The sequence below is a fragment of the Sceloporus undulatus genome, chromosome 6 (genome assembly GCF_019175285.1).
Source record: "Sceloporus undulatus isolate JIND9_A2432 ecotype Alabama chromosome 6, SceUnd_v1.1, whole genome shotgun sequence".
Taxonomy (NCBI): Eukaryota; Metazoa; Chordata; class Lepidosauria; order Squamata; family Phrynosomatidae; genus Sceloporus; species Sceloporus undulatus.
This window is the reverse complement of record NC_056527.1, coordinates 105,059,450-105,082,715: the sequence shown is the minus strand read 5'-3', so window position 1 is coordinate 105,082,715 and position 23,266 is coordinate 105,059,450. Positions and strand designations below refer to the sequence as shown.

Sequence of the window (23,266 nt, the reverse complement as noted above, 5' to 3'; positions counted from 1 at the left end):
GGTGCTGTTACTCTCCCAGAAACACAGGTCTAAGCTGCTCTTGGGTGTGTAGAACCTGTTGTGTGATTTATTTTAGATCCGGATCAATGGATAGGAGCCATTTGTGTATTTACAGTTATATGCCGCCTGCCTGCCCAAGGACTCAAGGTGGTTGGCCTTTAATGCTGGGTTTTATCTATTAGATTAGGGAGAGGAAGTTAAAAATAGAAGCAGGCTTGGGGACTGACTCCTGCCATCTTGAATATGGTGAGATTGCATCATAACCTAGTGGAATGAACAGCCACTTTCCAAAGCCATTTTGGGAAGAGAGGAGCAGTGAGCAGTTGAGCTTAGCTTGGCTAACAGAGGTCTTACTGAGTCTAGTAGTTCTTTCTACTCAAGGGCCCACAATGAGTCTTTCCTCCCTCCTCTTCATCCTGTGGCAAAACGTATACAGTCAGCATTCCCTATCCACGGATTCAAGCATCCACGGCTTGGAAATAGGTTTTAAAATGTATAAATTCCAACAAGCAAACCTTGATTTATTTTTTTTCCATTTTTTGAATGGGATTCTGGGAGTTGGAGTCTGTTGTGGGGCCCGGAGCGGACCCTGGCTCAAGGCTATGGAATTCTGGGAGTTGGAGTCTGTTGTGGGGCCCAGAGCGGAGCTCTGCTCCGCTCCGGGCCCACAACAAACTCCAACTCCCAGAATTCCATAGCCTTGAGCCAGACAAAGAGTTAAAGCGGTGCCAAACCGGGTTATTTCTTTATTTTTATATTCAAAGATCAAAAAAGCACTTCTGGACCCAAGCATTTCGGATAAGAGAGTCCATCTGCACTGCAGGAGTAATTCAGTTTGACACCGCTTTAAAACTGCCATGGCTCAGTGCTATGGAATCCTGGGATTTGTAGTTTGTGGGGGGCATTAACACTGACAGAGAAGGTTAAATGGCTCAAGAAACTACAGTTCCCAGAATCCTAGAGTACTGAGACATGGCAGTTAAAGCGGTGTCAAACTGCATTATTTCTGCAGTGTGGATAGAGCCCTACAGAGTCCAGCCCGCCTTAAATTGAATCCCAATTGCTCGAAAGTCTCAGGCCGAGGCCAGCGAGCCCAACGCATGCGCAGTTGATCCCTTTTCCCCTCCATTGCTGTAGTGTAGGGAAGGTGACAGGCAGGAGAGGGAGGAGTCGAACAGGAGGAGGCGGAACCAGAGGGGATTGAGAAGGGAGAGACAGCGCTCAGGGGGCGGGGCCACGCCTGAGGAAAGCGAGGACGTGAAAGGAAGAGGGGGAGGAGTCAAAGAAGTGCAGGGGCGTGGCTAGAGAGGATTAAAAAAGGGAGGGGAAGCGGGAGAAAATCGGCGCTGAGGAGGAGGCGGGGCCAGGCCTGATGAAAAAAGAAGGCGGGAGAAGCGAGGCGGTGAAAAGGAAGAGGGGGCGGGACCAAAGAGGATTGAAAAGGGAGGGGAGGAGAGAGAACTGGTGAGGCGGGGCCAGAGACAGGATTGACTGGGAGGAATGAAAAGGGAGGGAGAAAGACGGCGTTCAGGGGGTGGGACCAGAGAGGATTGACAGGGAGGATTGAAAAGGGAGGCGGAGGAGGGAGAAAGGCGGTGCTGAGGGGGCGTGGCCAGAGAGGATTGACAGAGAGACCTGGAAAGGGAGGGACTAGAAAGACTTGGCTGAGGAGGCGGAGCCAGGCCTGAGGAGAAAGAGAAGGGGGAGAGAGAGAGAGGACGCTGGGAGGCTGTCGCGGGGGATTGTGGGATCGCGGCGGTGAGGGCAAAAAAAAGAGCGAGAGAAGAAAAGTGAAGCGCGGCCGAGGGAGCGCGAGAGACTCCCCGCCTTCCTCCCTCCCTCCCCGGGCGAAGAAGGGAGCCGGCGGCACGAGGGGCTGGAGCCCGGTGAGGGGGCGGGAGAGAGTCGGGAGGAGGGAGCGGGGGCTCGGGAGCGGGAGAGGAGGGCCGCCACCGCCGCCGCCGCCGCCATTTTAGAGCTCCCTCTGGGAGACCCTCCCCCAGAACTCCCCGGGCCTCTGCCCTTCCCTTCCCCACAGGGCCCCCCTGGCCCAGGACCCCCACCCCGGCCCCCTTCCCCCCTCCCTCCCTTCCCAGAGCTCGATAGCTCCTTCTTCTTGGCTTCCTCTTTGCAGGCTGTCAGGGGTCTCTTTGGAAAAGTGTTTCAACTCCCTCTTCAATAATAACAATAACAATAATAACAAGGTCAGGAAAAGGTAATCCTTCTTTTAACTCGTCAGCCGAGATTGTGAGGGGAGAAGCGGGATAGAAATAAATGTTGTTGAATAATTTATATATGTAATATTAGAATATTATATATACTTACAATATATTATTAATATGTTATTGCTAATATATATATATATATATATATATATATGCAACAATAATAATATAATAATTTGTTTATATCCTTATTTCTCCCCCAAAATTGGGACACAAGGCAGCTTACAAATTAAAAGCACAGGACAATCTAATATTTACGTGTATTTATTTAACAATTTTAATTAAGAACACTTAAATGTCCCTCTTTTCCACCTTGTCAGGTGACTCTCCTTCCTTCCTTCCTTCCTTCCTCTTTCTCTTCCTTCCTGATTCTGCTCTTTACAGATTCCAGGTTGCCAAGTGTCTCTTAAAAGTGCTTCAACTTCCTTTTCCATTACACTCATCCTTCCATATTTGCAGATTTGATTATTCACGGATTTGATTAATATCTTCTCTCTAGGAGTATCTGGGTCCTCCAGTGCAACTCTATGGTCAACTTTAACTAAAGGTTGCACTGAATGACCTAGAGAGAACACTCTACTAGGCCTTTGTAGCTCCTCCAGGGCAGTTCTGTGCTCAGTGTCTGTCAGGCGTTGGCCACAGAGTTGCACTGGAGGTCCTAGAGATTCCTAGAGAGGTGTATCTCAGGTAAAAATGTGGTGTTTTTGTTATTTGCCATTTTTGAAAAGCCACTGGATAAGTGCAGCTGAGATCCAGGTTTCATTTGTCCGGCCGCCGGCAAGTGCAATAACACACAGTTTTAATATTAAATGGGCCTTTATCCCGCGAGGGATACGGCACTTTAAAAGCAATGCGATAGTCTCCTTAGTCAAGTTATTTGCTCCTCAAAAAAAGTAGCATGGCTTAGAATTACAATATGCATTTAAAGTGCAGGTGAAAATGCCCGGCCTTATTATATAACACTTGCTAGGCACCCTTTTGTACACAGCAGGAAGGTTAAAGTGTGTTAATGGATAAACTGGCCTCTGATAACTGAGTACACATGGACCACGGTTATTTCCCTGCTGGCTGTGTAGAGCCCAAAGTGCTGTGGTCCTAGCTTCCTTTGCACAGGTATGTCCCCAAAAGACCTGGTCTCTTGGTCATCTTTCCCCTTGCCGCACAAACACAGTTGTGAGGCTGTCATGGTGTTCCCTGCAGGCTCCGACATTACTATATTCTTTCCTTCCCATAACCTTCTTTCCCTGCAAAGCTGGAGAAATTTGACTGTAATTTTGCATTCGTTCTCACCAAGCGCCAGATGTGGTTCGTAATGTTGGGTGAGTCAGAGAAGTGTTCCCTGTCTTGCTTGAGGATAGAAGCTGGCCATAGTCCTTTGGGGCTGAAGCTGTATTTCTCCCTCCATATTATCTTTCATTATGATGCCTGTTTGAACGTTTTTATGAGGCAGGGTGATTAATCTGTCTCTGAATATGTTTGTGTGGTTAGTTTGGGGGTTGCACAGACCGTCTCTTCATATATTGTAGCTTTGTGCAAAGAGGTGATAAATGAAACTGGATTAGAGCAGGTGGATTTTGCTCCTGCTTCCAAAGACTAACTGTTTGGCATTTTGGGGATCAAGAAGGGTGAATTGTGGCTTTCCTTTGGTACAGTTTGTTTGCTTTTTGAGCTGTTTACTCATGTAGGAGTCCTAAATCTCTGTGTATTTGGAAGATAATCCATGTAATTAGTTAATTTTTAAAAAAATCTTCTGAATTGAGATCTTTCATGCCCTTTCATTCATGTTACTTTGGCATAGTTGCTGCGGACCCAATGTTCTTTAGATCTTCTTGATAAGCCAGTAAAATAAACGAAACCAGAAAATGCTGATTTATGAAAAGTGAGGTTTCAAGAACGCTGGTATATTGACCACAGAAAGGTTGCTAAGTGAATTCTAGCCATTGTAGCATCTATTGAGTACATCTGAAGATAAATGAGGAACACCAAGCTAAGTCCTGGAATGGGGGGGTCTGTTTCTGTCTGTGTAAAAAGGATTTGAGATGAGAGATTGTGGATAGTGATAAGTCTGTTGCTCTGTGGATGTGTTAAACTCCAGCTGTCATCATCTAGCACACCTGGCTGGTGCAGCAGCTTGGCAAGCTGGTTGGGGATTGTTCAGAGTTGACTGACGTAAACCAGGCTGAAACAGGTTAAACCATGGATTAAGACAAATGACTTGGTAAAAAAAACCTCTTTTAAAATAATAATTACTCTTGCACAGTTCATTGGCAGTTTTTCATAGTTAGGCTGCTGTTCAGTTTCAGTTGCTTCTTCTTAATCACTTTATAGTGCAAGAAATGCCATTCAGAAATGAACCCTTCAATGAACACACCAAAACCACTTGCTCTAAAAGAACTCATTTTAAAGAACAATTATTTAAGCTAGTGGCCATAACATCTGGACTGTATTTTGCTGCTTAATTTTGTGATTATTCCTACATTTGTGTAGTTCTGTGCTTTAATGCAAACAAAAAACAGGGTTAAACTTCTTATTTAAACTTACAGCGCTTTATAAATAAAGGTTAATAATAATAATAATAATAATAATTTAACCTCTTTCCCTCACCTTTCCAGGGGTAGTTGCAGTTGAGCACATCATGGGAAACTAAGTTGGGGAAAGCTCTGGGAAAATGGAGATCAGACAATTAAAGAGGGCACCAGAATTTACAACCAGGTCACTTCTGCGTGTATGACATGGTAGGATTAAGTAACCAGGGAGTTCTGCTGGCAGAGTTATGCTTAGTTCTTAACTCACAGCTATCTTATCTCACCTTTTGGCTAATTGTTGTTGTTGTAACCACACTGTTGGCGGCTTTGACTTATTGGTTTCTCCGCCACGCAAATGTTCTGGACAAATGTAGTTGCTGTCATTCAGAACAGAGCAGTTATTATAATATGGTATTGCAACAGCAGCACATCAGGAGGGTGGAGTAACATTAATTTTAATCTAGTGGTGAGATGGAGCTGTGAGAATAATCAACTTCAGACATCTGAGAATACAAATCCTTTCTGATTTTTACCTACCTCTACTGTATGACATTGCACACATTGAGTTAGTTTAACCCTATTCATGCTTCCTTAGAAGAAGTCTTCAGTGGTGCTTATTCACAGACAGATGTACATAGAATGGCAGACTGTGTTAGTTGAGCCTGCATGCCATTTAAATCAGTGGGACCTGCTAATTAGAACTTGGTTTGCACTGAAATTAAAAGGTTGTAAGTCCAGCTAATTTATATTAAAGCCAACCCTGTGCATTTTTAAAGAGAATGCGGTGTAGCGTACATAGTGAATCTGTGCATTGGCATGATGTTGGATTGACTGCAGTGACATATGCTCTAACTAATTGAAATTCAGACATACACAACATTCATTCTCTATTGTAGATTGGATAACTAAGGTCTGTCAAATGTTGCTGGAGTGCAAATCTCATCAACCTGACTGGCATAGCCAATTGAAAGGGATTTGAAGGGTTACAGGTCAACAATATTTGAAGGACACAGTTCCCTACCTATACAGTAATGCAAAAAATAAAATAAAAAAATCATTAGTGGGAAAATAAACCCATGGCTTCTGAGTAGTGGATGAGGCCATCTGAACATACCATTTTTTCATTGATAATTTTGAGAGCAAAGTATTTAGCTATGATCATGTTCATGCCTTTACTAAGGGTTTTCAGGTGAGTTTCTGTTTATGTTTCTTTCTCCTCTCCTTGTCCATCCCTTGGATGCAACTTTACTAGTTTAGAGATGGCCATGACCATGGGAGGATTAGTAAGGTGGTACATAATGTGTATTTTCTTTGGCTGCTCTCCAGTGAAGTTTATACACAAGTTTTGTGTTGCTGCTTCTTCCTCTTCCCATTGATCTGTCTTCTGTTAAGTGCAATAAAAAAGACACATACCCTGCCTCTGTCTGTCATAATTGTGCCTTGATTACATTTGGGAAGACTTGAACATGTCACCTTCTTTCCTGCGACAGCTGAAAATCTGTCATCTCAGAAAGGAGTTCTTGGTTAGAACTTGCCCTATCGCAAGAGTTCAAGCTTCACAGTCAGTCATGGCGAAATCTCGGAGGTGTACAGCTGCAGCCTGCTTTGACAGTTTTGGCAGAAGAGGCCTCAGACTAATCCCACTGCTACAATTGGTGCATAAGGAAGTAACTGAAATTAGAGACTTGAAATTCCAACAAAGCTTCTCTTTTAGTACCTTTTGACAGGCAGCCGGGATTTCATCCCCATATTTGTTTCCCACAGCAGGGTTGATCTGGGCCAGGAGAAATGTGTGCTTCTGTCACTGCTTGAATAAAGAAGGTAAGTTCTTGTTGCACATGGGCCACACGGGAGTAATTATACCACCATAAATTAACTCCTGTTTTACCATTAACATAATTTGCTAAGTTTCTGTTGGCATATTACAAGGAAGTACTCTTCAGTTTGCAGTCCATTGATCATAGCCAGAAAAGTTTGAGTGTTTTTTTCCCCTTGGGATAGTAGTTCAGGCTTATTTTTCACACAGTTGTGGTTCAGAGGTTACTATCCTAAGTATTTCTTCTATCGTAAGTCCTGTATAGACAATTAAGAAGCACCTTGAAGTTTCAGGCATACACCTTTCTAAAACATTTTGACTGTCTGCTGGTCAATATGATACGTTTTAACGTAGGAGTTTTTTTAGTCCAACTTAAATGCAGTGGTTGGCTGTTACAAACACATATCACTCAGGAGTGCTGATCAGGAGGTCAGGATTGCTTAACTTGGTGAGCGACCTGAGCTTGCCTTGCTTAAACTAGAAGAGACATCTTTGTGTAATAGTTCAGATTTCATCCCCATGATGAAATAGTTTAGATCTTCATTGCAGATAGCTCTCCCTTGCCAAAGAAGTGCAGGATTATTGTGGCCAGAATTCTCAGTCTTCTAAGTGCTTTTGGCATCATAAATACAGAAAACACAATATGTTGTGAATGCATCCACAATATTCTGCTTTGCTTCCCTGTTTGGAGAAATCTTGCTATCAAAGATATTAGCAACAAGGGAATGAAAGCAGGGATTTAGAGGTGGGTCATTTTGCCACTCATTTTCTTGCTCCAAGTTAGTTGATGAACAGTGTAATTACTTAAGATGTGATCTGATTAAATTAAATAGGCAATCTTCTAAGAATGGATAAAGACTGGGCATTTGGATAGAAAGAGGGAAGAGAAGAACAACAGTTTCGTTGTTTGAATGACAAGAATGTCATGGAGCATTGACAAGTGAAGGTGGGGACATTAGTTCAAGTTGTAAAGAGGTGAAGATGGGAGAATGGATGTGTGAGTGTGTGCAGGTAAGTGCACAGCGATCTTAATTCAAAAGTAACAAAGTATATATTTCTTTAAAAGGAACATTATTAAAAAACAACAGTTGAGATTTGCAGTAATTTAGAGTTTCAGCTGACTTATAGACAAGCACCTGTCTAATTGCAAGTGGTGAGTAGTGGGCCTACAGTTTTTGGCTGACAGTGCTTCAGAGCAATTGGGACAACATGGATGTTTAGTTGTGTGTAGGCTTTGTGTTCAGGTCTCTTTGCCCTGATCACACATGACCAAGCAGTCTTCAGCGTAGAGCTGGTGGGTGTCACTAGAAACTGCCCTGCCACTTCAGCGTTCAAATTAAGAGGAAGGATAGCTGTTTTTTGCATTCACCATAGCAAATATATTTACTGAAACCTGGTAAATAAGAATTGGTTCTGTGCTGACAGGCTGGGACATACCTTGTAAACTGGCAAAGAAGTATACCTACTCTTTCAGGCTTTTTCCCATAAAGGTTAACCTATTCATTTGTTTGCAAGTGGCCAGTGTAACTGTTTATGGGCTAGACAGTTCAGCCTTGTTTGCAAGACTGTCTTGCTTCTGCTTGTTTAGTTGTTTTAAACAGGGACCAGGGACCTCTCAGGTTCTTTTAGAGTCAGTGGGTGATTACATTGGTGGTCATGCTTCCACAATAGACAACTTTCAGTATTTTTGTGATCGCACAGTGCCAAGTGAGTATGGAGTTTACCCACAATGAACCTCATGGTAACTTCCCAGAGGTCCATGTAAAATGTCCATGTGGCAAAGAACACATTCCAAAGCACATGTAGATGTGCATATATGTAGGAAAGAAACATCTTGTGCCTTTATGTCCTGCTTGTGGGCTTCTAGAAATCATCTTTGTTTAGTTACATTTGGTAAGAAGTTCCTTCACCTCGACACACACTGGGTCAAATCCAACAAAGCTTTTCTCATGCTTGTAAGATTGATGATTATGAGTTGGTCTTTAAAAGAGGAGTTCATAAATGTCCCTACTCGCCTTGCTTCCTTTTCCCATGCAACTTCACACACACCTGCCTTTCAGTTTGACTGCTCTAGTCCACTCCACCCAATATTCTGCTTGGTAATAATTTTATTGCACCTCCAAATGAGAGAAGAATCTCCAAACACATGGTCTAGTTCTACCTAAAGACTTGGTAAGCAGAAAGAAATAATTTGACTTTGCTTCCTCTTTTTTGGAGAGGTAAGATTTTTCAGCGTCTTTATAGCCCTAGCCCATTTCATTTCTTGGTGCATGCATATATTGTGCTTCCCTCATCACTTCATCCACTGTGAGATGCTTCAGATATTGCCAAACCTCATACTTGGCAAGCTTGAAAAATATAATTTGACATTCTGCCTTTCTTCTTTCCTTCCTTCATCATCTCCCATTCAAAAGCCTGTGTGTGTGTTTATGGAATTTAGGCTTTCTGTTTATGGAACTTGACAGTATGTTGAGAGATGGATGTATTTTAATGTACAGGTTATGGTCTTGAACCAAAGGCTTTTGTACATATTTCAGCATGCTAGTGTGCAGTTTGGGCATGAATTTGACATGTGTAAACACTACTTAGTTGCATTTAAAGGATGGGAAGTGTGCTGGGCAGCATAAAATGCAGAGATAGTTGCATTTGTAGTAGAAGACGGGAAATGGATGAAGTGTGGTGTTGGTGCTAATTGTCATGCATGTCTATGTTCACTTCAGCTTTCAAATACAAACACACTCATCTCCTCTCTTAGCAAGCTCTTCACTGGTTTTGGCTTTACCACTTGGAGATTGTTGGCTGTGGCTGCTGTGGTAAGAGTTCAGTTGAGAAGCTGTATCTTCACCCAAAGTGCAGTTGCTCTTGTATTGACACAGCTGTTACCTCTGGTAGCTTTTCAACACTGTTTGGAGAGTGTCTCAAGACCATCTTCTTGGTTCTTGCTACTTTCAGTGAAAGGCTGGCTGGGAAGGAGGGAGCCAGGATAGAGAAGAGTAAGAATGGGTGGATAAAGACTGTGGAAACCGAAGTATAAAGCTCTGTAATGGGAATGGTAGTTAAGAAGAATAGTATAGGAAAGGAGGGTATTCTGAGGTTCAGCTGTTAACTAACCAATGATACTCAATAAAATAGACTCTATGTTTGTGGAAATGATCTGACATGAAGTGGCTGTACTAGCAGTGAGCTTGAGATGTTGATCCCAGCAGAGAAAGCACATGCCCTTGAACTCTTTGCCAGCAATGAAATTGGAGGCTTGCAAAGGAGCCCATTCCTTGCTATCCTGTGACATGGGTCATGTACATCAAAAATCGTAACCTTGCATACACTTTGCAGTGAGCCCTGTACCAGGTTGATTAAGCTAATGGTTTTAGTCCCCTATTTGCAAATGTTTCCAAAGCTAACAAAAGAAATAAGATAAAAACAGCAATTTTTTTTTAAAGTGCCATATTCCAGGAAGATAACATTAAAACCAGTGAACAGTTGAGGCAAACATAAAAGAAAAAAGAATGGGATGTTTCTAGATTCTGTGGTTTGGAAAGTCTTTTGGAAAGCGGATAAGCAATATCCATTATGATGTTAGTAGACCTTTAGTGCCTGTGTAGTAGTTGTTCCTCTCATGGCCTCCAACAGTGCTCTGCACTTGCTCTATCCTTCTTGCCACTGTACTACTGCTTGGCAGTCAGAACAAAAATGTCCAGAAGTCTGGTTTAAAATCAAACATACAAAAGGAGCATGATGAAGAAACTTTAATCAAAGTGCTTTTTATTTGCGCAACATCTTTGTGAGCCTTCTTTTGGTACCTAGTATTAACAGCCCTAAGATTAATGTGCAGACTCTGGGTGGTTGTGCAGATAAAAGAAGATAGGAAATGCCCTTTTTGCCTTGCGGCTTAATGATATAATGTCATACTTAAATCAAAGCAAATACTTTAAAGAGCAAAAAGGGCACTGTGAGTTTGATAAATCTGTCATTTGAGCCAGGGCAGCTACTATTCAGGGCTTACTGTGCTGTCAACCCTTGGGTTCATTTCTCCATAATATGCCCCCGCAAACTGGAAGTAACATTGTTCTTTGGCCAATGGTTTGTTTGTTTGTTTGTATAGTAGCATTGCTGTGGACACCATAAAAGACCTGTTTGTTAAATGTAGAAGCTCTTTGTGTCAGCAGCATACAGTACTTGATCAGAAGCCCAACTGTCTTCTGAAATGAAATACAGTCAAACCTCCATACCCATGGATTTTTTATCCACAAATTCAAGCATCCATGGCTTGAAAATATTTTTAAAATACATACATTCCAAAAGTCAAATCTTGATTTTGCCATTTTATATAAGGGATACCATTTTACTGTGTCATTGTATTTAATGGGATTTGAGCATCCACGGATTTTGATATCCATGGGGGATTGTGGAACCAAACCCCAGCAGATGCCTACAGCCCACTGTATTTGGTATTCTGTAACAGCAATATATGATTATAAATACCTTAAAGCCACCAGAGCCCATCTGATCTTAGAAGCTAACCAGGGTCAACTTTGGTTTGTAGTTGGGAGGGGAGACTACCAAAGAATACCAAGTGCTGTAGGCTATATTTCGGAAGAAGGAACTAGACAGACCACCTCTGAGTATTCTTTGCTTAAGAAAACCCTATGAAATTCATGGGGTTGCCATAAGTTGACAGATGACTTCAAGGCACGTAGTATATCATATATACAATATGATATACTACTCGTTTTTAAATAGACTCATTAATTTAAGTGAGTTTTAAATTAGTTTTGACTAAGTTAAGCCCTTTTATATTCTGCGGATGTATTCTAAGTAAGAGTGAATTTGCATACCACCTATTGTTCTGTTACACCTTTTGGAAGGAAACACGTTTTCTACAGCTGGTTCGTGTTTCTTAACCATTGCTGTTGATTTGATTTTATATATCATTGCATTGACTGCAATTGCTGACACAGATTGTTTCTGACTTATGATGACCCTGTGGAAAACCTATTATGGGGTTTTCTGGAGCTGAGAGTATGTGATTCACCCAAGGTCACTGGGGGTTTCCATGGCTTAGCAGGGAATCCTGGTCTCCAGAGTTGTAGTCTAACACTTAGACCACTACACCACATTGGCTCCTATTACTTAACTAAAAAGAGTTATTTGATATAACAGGTGGTGAAACGTATGGGCTTGTGCCACCTCCTGTTCTAATGCTAACTTGTCCTCAGCCTAAGATGGGGTGGAAATTGTGTGACCCTTCAGATATTGTTGAACTGCAATTGCAACATTCCTAACTATGAGCTGTGCTGCACAGGGCTGCTGGGAGTTACAGTTCAACAGCATATGAAGGGTCACACAGTTTCTACCTGTGACTTAAAGTGATATAAAAGAGATGGTAATAGAATAGATGTAATGGAATCAAGACCAGTTCTTGCAATATCCCTGTGCTAATTTGTCCAGTTGCTGTTACCTGGCTATACAGCCTTGGGATGAGACTAAGAAGATAGATGTGGGTTTGTTTTTATATTAAGGTCTTATCTAGTAGCTGGGTTTGCTGTCCTGAGTGTTCTTTTCCTCCTCTATCAGTTTCTCAAAAAGCTACAGCTGTTAAAATCTGAAGTTTGAATAAAAATGAAGCAGACTTGCGTTATACTGGTTTGTGTTATTTATTCTCATTGCAGATTCTTCAGTTTGGGAGTTCTAAAACCTAACCTTGTATGTCTGCTTTGATTTGATATGTCAGTACTTGGCATGGCTGTAAAATGTACAGCCAGCTCTTCCTTATTATGTTTGTCTGGTTCTTGGTGCTGTCTATCCCCATATCACAAGCTGAACTGTGTTTCCATATCCTCAGGATGGGATTGTTCTTCTGTTTTTCAACACACTTCAGCTCCAAATGAATAGAGCAGGATTAAATAGGCTGCTCCATCAAGATTAAAAACCAGAAAACTGATGTTACAAAAAAACAACACACTTCTGTATTGATTATTGACTCTCAATATGGAAATAGCCACTTCCCCTATAGTCAAGTCTAGGTGAGGGGGGATATTGGATTTAGTCCATATTACTTACTCACACCTAGGAACTGTTCAGTCAGTGTTGACTTCAGTGAGATGTAGTTGCAGCTCATTTAGTCTAAATCTAACTCATTGCAGTTCAGTGTTAGAATTAAGAACACAAGTTACTAGTCCACAGATAAGTTTACAAGCACATCTACTCACATATCTTTGGAGACAGTTGAGTCATGAATTGGTAAACAAATAGCAACTGACACTTCTCTGCCTTTTGAACACTTCCCTATCAGATTACTTAGACAGTATGTTTTGTTAGTCACTGCAAATTCATAATTACTGTATATACTCATGTATAAGTCTAGAAATTTTAGTCAAAAATTGACTCCAAAAACCTGAGTCGACTTATCCATGGGTCAATGTAAGTATTGCACTGTACTTTAATTCTTTTTTTAAAAAAGAACCTTCCCCTTGTGAAAAGCAAGAGTGTCATCTGTTCTGGAAGCACTCACACCCCCTTTATATTTTTTCATCCATGAAGCCTTTTGTGTGCTGGAATTTTGTATATTTTCTGGCACTGTTTTCCTTTGCTTCATCCTTCGCATCCCTTGTTATACACCCTTAAGTTTTGCCCTCGACTTATATATGAGTCATATCAAAACCCATAATTTTGGCCCCAAAACCTGCCCTCGACTTATACATGAGGTTGACTTATAGTCGAGTATATACGGTATCTGCTTTAAGTATTTTAAGTGTCCTAGTGTTTTGTTCTCAGAATTTGAAGTAAGTGGGGAGACTACCAGAGCTCAGTGATAGAGCACTGTTTTACACAGGGAAGACTCTAGGTTGAAGCCATGATATCTCCACATGAAAGTAGTGTAGAGTTTGGAATGATCTTTCTGTGCCTGCATCTTCAGACAGCTGTTGTCAGTACAAAACTGGTCTGGATGGGTAGTGGTCTGACCTAAAATAAGGCACTGTCATATGTTCCATATGTGAACCTGTTTGTGACTGAGTTCAGCCTGCGTATTTGAACCTGCATTGTAGCACTGGTAATTACTCTGATTGGTCTACCCAGAATCCTACTGTTAATCCTAAGTAAAGCGGACCCATTATCTAATTAATTAGATTTATAGAAATGTTGACTCACTATTCAACAGTTGGTTCAGTGGGACATAGCATTTATGGCTATGTTTGTCTTAATGAAAAGTTTTAATGAAGAGTAGGATTTCAGAAATTCAATGCCAAACCATGGTTTGAGTGCCAAATACACAACTTTCAAAATAGGATTCAGGAGTTGCTTATTTGCTCCAATTTTCTGCCTGGTTGCCATTCAGCAGTAGGTAAACTTCTTCAACCATGGTTTGACATGATGTCTAAATTGAGCTAGAAGTATAAATTCTGTCAGATCTTAGAAACCAAGCAGGGTTAGCCCTGTTTAGTACTTGGATGGGAGACCACTGGCAAATACTAGACATTGTGGGCATTCAGAGAAAGAAACTGGCAGAACTACCTCTGAATATTCTTTGCATAAGACAACCCTATGAAATTCATGGGGTCACCATAAGTGAACAGGTGACTTGAAGGCACAGAGAGAGAAAGAGATTGCACTTATCTAATCCAAGTTCCTAACAGCAGATTTGGCATGTTTCAGATATAATTGTCAATGTAACATTTGGCTTTTGGAACTAAGCCTTGGATTGACATGCTTCTTCCTCCTCCGGATGTTTTCTCTGATTTCCTGATACAAGCAAACTGAGTTGCCTTTACATCAGAATGGGCAGACCATTGTTTGTCTTTACCTTTGAATCATGAATTCAAACCAGGAAGCTGCAGGAGTCTCGGGGACAAGAGTTCAAAGCTCAGATCTGACAACCAAACCATAGTTTGGCCATTATGTCTAAATCATTTCAGGTCCGTAGACAAGATCAGGGTTTACATACTGGTACCTAGTTGTCCTTGCTTCTGAGTTAGACATCAGCCAAATCAGAGTATCCAGGGATATGGAAGGTAAAACCTTGACATTACATAAAAGTTGGCATATTATCATCTTTAAAAGAAAAAAAAAATAAACCAAGTTATCCAGTGATCAAGTTCTGTGCAAATAATCTTCTTTGAGTTCCTGGTGTAAATTTTCTGTATAAACGATTCCTTTGTTCTTCCAAAGTTGATATATAATAGAAACTTTATAAGGACAGGCAAATTCTCACATCTCAGAAGCCTGTGCTCCCCCTACAAAAAAAATAGTGTTCTTTACAGCATAATTAGACTTAAACATCTGTGGATTCAAAATACTGTTTCTTCCCTGTCTCATATATGGCTGTTCATGCCATTTGTTGTTAACTGTCATAAAGTTGACTCTTACTTATGGTGACCCTATGATCCTCCCAATCATCTTGTTAACAACAGCCCTGCTCAGGTCTTGCAAACTCAGGCCTGTGCTTTCTTTAATTGAATTAATCCATCTGTAATGCAGTCTTCTTTTCCTATTTCCTTATACCTTGACAAGCATCATTGTCTTTTCTAATGAGGCATGTCTTCTCATGTTATGTCCAACATATGCCAGTCCCTGCTTAGTCACCTTGGCTTCTAGGGAAAACTGAGGCTTGATATTCTCTAGGGACCATTTATTTGTCCATTTGGCAGTCCAAAGAGCCAATGTGGTATAGTGGTTTGAATGTTGAGCTACGACTCTGGAGAGCAGGGTTGAAATGGTGATGTTAGGCATGTCCTACTCTCAGCCTCAGAAACTTGCCAAAAAAAACTAATGATAGGGTCACCTTAGGGTTGTCATAAGTTGGAAATGACTTGAAGGCACAGAACAAAAAGACTGAGAACTGTTTTCTAGCACCATATTTCAAATGTGTTGATTCATACTCTTGCCATGGATTGATGGCTTGTAAGGTAGAATTGTTCCACAGACCACCACTTTTAATAGCCCCGTTGCTTTCTTTGCTTTGTTCCCAGGATTGGATGGTTCCCTTGCAGCATTCTGAGATGGGCAGAACAGTGGCAGTAAATGCCTGCCTACATCTACTGGCTTTCATTCCCTTACTGTCATTTGGAACAGCTGAGAGGATAATGCAAGAGTTTCCAACAGAAACTTGTACTTTTAATTGCTGGAGCTCCAATGTTGTTCATGAGTAGCAAAGTCTCTTTCATGCCTTATTAAACAGGAACTGTGTTAACTGGATTATAAATTGTGTGACCTTAATGGAGGAATTGGGTTATACACTCACATATAGCCATGTTAGTGAGGGGAAATCAGTAAAACTATAGGAATACTTTGAGCCTGGAGGTATAAAAGAAAGTAGATTAGATAATACTGTGGTATATTCAACATCATTTTATCTCATAGAAACTATTAAAATTAGAGAGGATGTAGTGTGACAGTATTAGCATACCAGATAAAATGTGAAGAATCGTTTCATATAAAACTCAACAGTATTTGGGTCGACCCTTACAAGCATTTCACAGATCTAGGGTCTGATATGGCCCTTTTTCTCAAGTAAAATCATGCTAGCCCTAAAAAGTAGCAAAAATATATATATTCTGCAGTATGTGTGGAGGGTTTTCCTTTTCTGAAATCTCTTTAAGACCTAAATTGTATAAAATATAGTTTAATCTTTCACTCTTCCACTCAGCCTAATCTCCTCTGTGGGCTTGGCTTAGATGGGGATTTCTTTGGGAAATCGCTAGGGATTTTCCAAAACTGTTAAGTAAATTTTTGCACAAAGATGCATTTTTTAAAAAAAAGAATAACATTTTGTAAAGCAAGTTGATGATAAAGAGGGAATTAAGAGAGTAAATCTCTGGTTTGTTAGATTACCACAAGGCTTGTGCACAAGCTGTTTGTGCTTTCTGTGACAGAGCTCTTGCTTCCACTTTCTGAGGAAGCAAAGTCAGATTGGGCCTTCTGGACCTGTTGCTTTACAGATTCTGGGAGATTACCTTTTAGGTAAGATCCTGAGTAATCACCTATTTAGGACCCTTCTGTAACAAAAAAAACCCAGCTTGTCCGGCTCCCTGAAGTTCTTATTTATGATTTATGTATGTGTGCATACCACTTAACAAAAGGAGAGGAAGAAAACATAACAAATACATAGTAGCCTAGACTCATAAAAACTAGAGGGCAGTGCCTAGAACCTGGAACTGCTGGTTTGTTTCCTTCCCACCTCATCCTTAATAGGGCTAGTTTCTGGAAAATCAGTGTTTTTTTTGCTAAGACTAGAAAAATGCTTCTTGCAAAAGTATTCACCTTGCTTTCACTTTTCTATGCTTTGTTGTGTTATATCCTGGAACTGAGATAGATTTAATTGGTATTGCTACCATGTATTGTAGCAAGATGTTCAACAATGTTAAAGTGCAAAATAGTTTTATTATAGCAGAAAAGTTAAGTAAACAAAAATTAACTGACCCTTCTTGGTTTCATGAATATTCACTCCCTTTGCTGAGACATGCCCTAAATGAGCTCTGGTGGAACCCACTGTCTCCAAAAATCATCTACACAGTTGAATGGAGTTCATCCATGTATAGTTCCAGTGCTACATGTTCTCAGATTAAATACACCTGTTTCTGGAAGGCCCCACAGTTTTTTGGGACAGTATAGCTAAACAAATAGTATTATGAAGACCAAGGAGCTGTCCAAACAAATCCAGGATAAAGTTGTGCAGAAGCAACAATCAGAGTTGGGTTAAAAAAATTGTTTGAAGTATGGTCTTCTCACAAGGCATTGTTAAATCCATTATTACAAAACAGCAAGAATATGGTTCAACTGCATCTTTACCTAGAGAAGGCCATCCACCAGAACACAGTGATCAGGTAATGGGAGGATGCAATAGTAAGAGCAGCAAACATAATGGGAACTCTGAAGGAGCTAGAGAGATCTTTGTCTGAGATGGGGAAATTGCACATGAGACTAATCACCTGGACAGCCAGCAAACTAGGCTTTGTAGAAAAGTGAAGAAAGCCATTGCTGCTCTCAACAAAGCCATGTCAGACACCCACCCTACATATGGACCAATAGCATTTACCTTTCTATACTGCTTATTGGTGAACTCAGCACTCTCTCTAAGTGGTTTACAATCTGTAAGCCAATTGCCCCCAACAAGCTGGGTACTCATTTTACTGACCTATGAAAGGATGGAAGGCTGAGTCACCCTTGGAGCCCTGCAGGAGCGAAGTCACAACCTTGTGGCTGCAGTACTGGCATTTTAACCACTGCAGCAACAGGGCTCCGTAAGGTTCTTTTGTCTGATAAGACCAAAATTTTACTTGCTGCAAAACATGATATATAGCACAAAGCCAACAATGCCCTGAGAATACCATCCTCACAGTGACACATAGTGGTGGCAGCATCATGTTGTGTTGATGTTATTTTTGGCAGGCATCTGCTGAAGTTTGAGGGCAAGATGGATAGAGCCAAGGACAAGGAAATTCTACTTGTCTCAGACTGCAGTGGATTTGGCACTGGGGCAAAGGTGCACCTTCCAGTGGGACAGTGATCCTAAAAACACAGCCGAAATAACACCGTGGTGGTTTAAAAACAAGAAACTATATGTCTTGGAATGACCCATTCAAGGCCAAGACCTCAGTCCAATGGAAAATCTATGCATGTCTTATGTGTAGTTATTTGCCGGTGATCCTCATCTTACCTGATAGAGCTGGAGCAATTTTGCCAAGAAGAATGGATGGAATTTCAGGATCCAGATGCACAAAAGTCATAGAGACTTGCCTGCAATAACTTGCATCAATAATTGGTGCCAAAGGTGTTTCTAGATGTTGGTTTGGCGGTTGGGATGGTGAAGTCATATCTCACAATTGCTTTTGCTACTGACAAGAAAGAGTTAGCCATAGGTAAAGTGGAGGATTTGGGAACTGCTTTAATGTTGATGGTTTATTCTTGGTAAAGGTTTTCCAAACACAATGTAGGAGTGCTATGGCAGTTTTTTAACAGAAGCAGCACATGGATTACTTGGTGCATGTCACTTAAAAATATTTGAAAACAGTGACTGATCCTTTCCTGGCATAAAAATGGCAGTTGTCAAAGAAGGGCTCAAATTGAGTAGATTGGAATAAGGTTGTTGAAGTTCTGGCTTGTAAATTCCAAACATGGCAGAATGGAGACAGTTTTTTTTTTCTTTCTGTGGTTTGTCTTTCTGGCTGTGAGAACTAGAACATTGTCTTTTAGCAAAGAAATGTGAAATTATGATAGCCAGGGGTTGCATTATATTTGGAATGCCACAAATAACCCTATTTGACTTGGATAGAATTGAATATTAGCAGGGTGCAGCAGACAGAGCATGGTTTCAGCATGATACTTGGGCTGAAATGCCCTCTTGGCCATGAAGCTTGGTCATTTGATTTGGACAACTTAATTCCAAAGTTGAAACAAAGGCATTGTTTCAACTGAAGGCAGGACACATTTTAGCAGAGATGGGGCTAAGGAAAGGGGTCTGACAAAACTTTTAACTATCACTCATAAAAAAACAGATCAGTTCAATGCATGACTACTTAGACATAAATCTAATTGCAACAGCTTTTCTGTCTGCAAAGCTTCATTCAGATCTTTGCAGGGCATTTAAAGTTTAAATACCCTCTTATCTCCAAGGAGATAACAACAGAAAGAGCTTATTGGCTAGCTGGGGAACCCCCCACAGATAGCATCAGTTTAAAGGCTCCCCATTGCTGGATTAACAGTATACAGATCTTTACTGCCATAAGTATCTTAAACTCTTACTTTTAATTGTGTAGTTGGTCTGCTGTTTTTTGTTTGCAGGCATGTTCATCCATGACTATGATTGAGTTTTTTTGGTTGGGGTGGAATTATAATCTAGGTGCCACAACACTCTTAGATGTATATTTTTAAATTATAAAAGGCAGTACAGTGGGCCCCAGGTATCCACTAGGGCTTGGCTCCAGGAGCCTCCGTGGATACCAAAATCTGTGGATACTCAAGCCCCTTTAAATACAATGGCATCCCTTATATAAACTGGCATAATCAAGGTTTATTTTTGGAGTGTGTGTATTAAATATTTTCAACCTGTGGATACTTGAGACTGTGGATAAAGAATCTGTGGATATGGAAGATTAGCTGTATATGCATTATTGAGTGAGCCCTTGTTTATCTGCTGGGGTTTGGTTCCAGAACCCCCTGTGGATGCCAAAATCCATGGATGCTCATGTTCCATTAAATACAATGGCATAGTAAAATAGTGTCCTTTATATAAAATGTCAAAATCAGGGTTTGCTATTTGGAATTCATCATTTTTTCAAATATTTCCAAGCTGTGGATACTTGAATCCATGAATAAAAAAGGTCTGTGGATAAGGTGAGCCAATTGTAAACAATGTAACTCACGGGACTGGAACAAGCATATATTTTGGATTTAGGGGTTGTTACACATTTTTAATCTAAAACTTATGCAAGAAGATAAGCCTTGGCACTTCCAACTTTAGATGCTGTACAGTCAAGAGCTTCACATCCTGTCTTCACCTTTCTCTCTCTCTCTCTCTCTCTCTCTCTTGTCTTCCTCCCCCGCCCCCATTTCATTTTGGCAGCCTGTGTTGAACATCAGTCTCTCTGAGTTGATCTGAGGGCTGCGGTCAAAGCCAGGCAGACTGCTCTGCTCTGTTGCAACAGCCTTGTGTAGAGGTTGCTTGGAAACCGGGTGAAAACTTTTGGCCTTTACAGTTGTGGTGGCAACAGGGTTGAAAAGGGAAGCTGGGCGTCGCCAAGTTGACTATTTGTTTCTGTCCAGGTTTTCCCTCTTCCCCCCTCAAGTCCTACAGAGAGTCCTTTTGCCACTTTTGGATTGCAGCTGTAGTTGCAGAAACTTACAAACACACTGGCAAAATGAGCCATCTTGTTTACTGAAATTTCCCAAAGAAAGCAAGCCTGTACCATGCATACATGAAATCGTGCTGGTTCCCCCCCCCCCCCAAATGTTGTTTAATCCAAAATGATTCTGAATCCACATAGGGCTGCTGCCTTGCAGTTGAAAACAAGAGGGGCGGGGGTGGGGGAGAATTGGTCCATCTCTTCCTCTTCGACTACTCTGACTTACTGCCAGTTGAGATAGGATAAAACAATGATTCTTAAAATGTGAAGCAGAGAAAGTGCAAGAGACATCCTGCAGCATGTAATAGTCTTCCACATTCATTGGGATTAGGGGTGCAGGACCCCGGGGAAAGTGGGAAAACTGCAAATAAAAAACCCACTATTTTTTTTTTACCAGAGAGGAACACAACTCTAGGAATCTCTAAATCCTCCGGCACAACTCTGTGGTCAACATCTGCCAAAGGTTGATCATAGAATTGTTTGGGATGGTCTACAAATGCCTAGCTAAGTATTCTCTCTAGGAATCTCTAGGTCCTCCAGCACATTTTCTAGTGGATGGCCACAGAGTTGCACTAGAGGATCTAGAGATTCCTAGAGAGAACATATTAATCAAATCAGTGAATAATCCAAGCCACAAAAGTCAAAACCGCAAATCTGCTGCATATCTGGAGGGCCAACTGCACATACTTTGCTACTAGCCATGGCCAAGATAGATGGGTTGCTTCCTGACAGTAGACTCTTGCTATTCTTGCTTCCTGTCCCATATCCCCAGCATTTACCTTAGTAATAGCTACTACTGTTACTTTGCTCATATGATTATCTGTGCTTGACTTTTCACTGCTCTACTTTTCTTCTACTGCCATTGTGGGAATATTATCACAATGTGGAGGTCTTCACATGTGCAGGAAGTGTTTTATACACAGAGACCTATGTATGGCAAGAAACTTTGCATCTTCATGTGTGGAAGATGCCAAAAGGGCAGCAGCATCCCAAAGCAGAAACAGAAATTCAATAGTGGTATGAGACCAGTTTATGAATCAAAGTAGTATAAATCACAATTCATTTTGAGTAACTAGCAGTTTCTTAGATGATTGACTTGAAAAGGAGCCACTGACTAATCAGCTGTAATTGGAGTCAGAAGGTCAGTGGCTCTTTTTATAAAAGGAATTAGTCATCTGAGAAATTGCTGTCAACACAAATTATTTGTTTAGTACTGTTTTTAGTTACCTGATGAAGAATGAATGCATTAGTCTAAATCCACTTGTTAGTCTTGAGTAGACTTGTACAGTATCAGTTGAAAGCAACTTTAGTTGGGCCTACAGTTGGGACTAAAAACTGCATTTGTGGCACTGGGATTTATATTTACTTCTTGAGCAAATGATTGCTGAGGTGAAGTGGGAAAGATATTACTGTAACATTCAGAAAGGGTGCTCAAGAGAGTTTTTTTTAAACTGACAAATAATTAATCTGTACCAAATGACCTAAAATACAGACATAATAAAAATGTATGAAGAACCCTGCTGGATCAGATAAAGGGCTTATGTAGTCCATCATTTTGTTCTCACAGCAGCCAGCCAGATGCCTCTGGAAGGGCCACAGCAGGACATCAGTGGAATTTCACTCTTGCACATGTGTTCCCCATTAATTGATGTTCAGCGGCATGGTGCCCCTTGAAGATAGTGGACATGTATATGTGTATATATAGCCATTATGACTTGTAGCCATTGTTGGCCTTATGCTCCATGAATTCATCCCTTTTAAAAAAAGGTTTCTCAAGCTGGTGGGCATCCCAGTGTGATGATGAAAAATAGTATATGCTCTTGAGAACAAAGTTTAAAGGGTGTGTGTGTGTGTGTGCGTGCTATATCAAGAAATGCTTCCTTTTATTCATCCTGAGTATGAATAAATTTTGACAAGAAAGCCCCATTATAGGGTTGCTAAAAGTTGGAAATGAGTTAAAGGCACACAAGAACAAAAAATTCTAGGTATTTATCCCTGGTATAGAAATCTGATGTGCCAACTGCTATTGGTAGCATTTCAGCTCCCACTATTCATCCAACTTGACCTTCCTAGACAGTTTAGCACCCTACATGAAATGATAAGATTACAACTCCTTCTGTGCCCACTGTTCCATAACCAATTCCTTTTGGAGACTGAGGCCCTATCCAGACCGTCCTGAAAGACTGGCCTGTGGCCGGAGTCAGGGTGCTGCATCCTGATGATGCATGCCCTGACTCTGCCCCCAGGACGCCATGATGCCATGCGTCACTCCAGCCTAAACCTTTGCAACTAAACCCTTTCTCCTTCTTTCAGAAATGGTTCCCCTCTTGCTGTAGGCCCTTCTGCCATTTTAATTTTTAAATACACGTAGCTTTGTTCTGAATCTCTCTTCTCCTGTGCAGTGGGTCTTTGAATCTCATGGGACATAGGTGCAGCCAGCTTTACTCCTGAGACTCATTTAAGTGTTCATCTTTTATTTTTCCTCCTCTTTTTGATGGCTTTACCATTCTTTTCCCACCCTCTACAGCAAGCCATGTTCTGGAAGTTTGACCTCCACACGACCTCTCATATTGACACCCTCTTGGAGCGGGGCAACGTGACCCTTTTTGAGCTTCTGGATGAGGAGGATGTGCTGCAGGAGTGCAAGGTGGTCAACCGCAAGCTGGTGGACTTCCTGGTGCAGCCCCAACACATGGAAGCACTGGTCACCTGCGTGACAGAGGAGCCTCCTGGAGATGTGGATGAGAGAGTGCGCTACAAGTAAGTGATGTTTATGACATCTGGAGAGTGTGTGACATTTTTTGTCTTTACATGCAAATGAAAATCCTATTTAAATTCGAATTGAGGAAAAGAGTGTCCACA

The 23,266-nt window shown here is 41.2% G+C and overlaps 1 protein-coding gene across 4 annotated transcripts in view; it reads left to right on the top strand.

The window, feature by feature from the left end:
• Nucleotides 1-1,636: 1,636 nt before the first annotated feature.
• The window catches only part of PPP6R1 (protein phosphatase 6 regulatory subunit 1), a 48,589-nt gene continuing 26,959 nt past the window's right edge, over nucleotides 1,637-23,266 (top strand). The window contains exons 1-2 of one of the 4 annotated variants that reach the window (XM_042472944.1): nucleotides 1,637-1,886; nucleotides 22,932-23,164. In XM_042472944.1, coding sequence (XP_042328878.1) covers nucleotides 22,938-23,164 — 227 coding nt within the window. In that variant the 5' untranslated portion in view covers nucleotides 1,637-1,886; nucleotides 22,932-22,937. Of the gene's footprint in view, nucleotides 1,887-2,096; nucleotides 2,216-22,931; nucleotides 23,165-23,266 lie in introns of those variants that run through there. The other 3 variants (XM_042472943.1, XM_042472941.1, XM_042472942.1) reach the window with 3 other exon arrangements.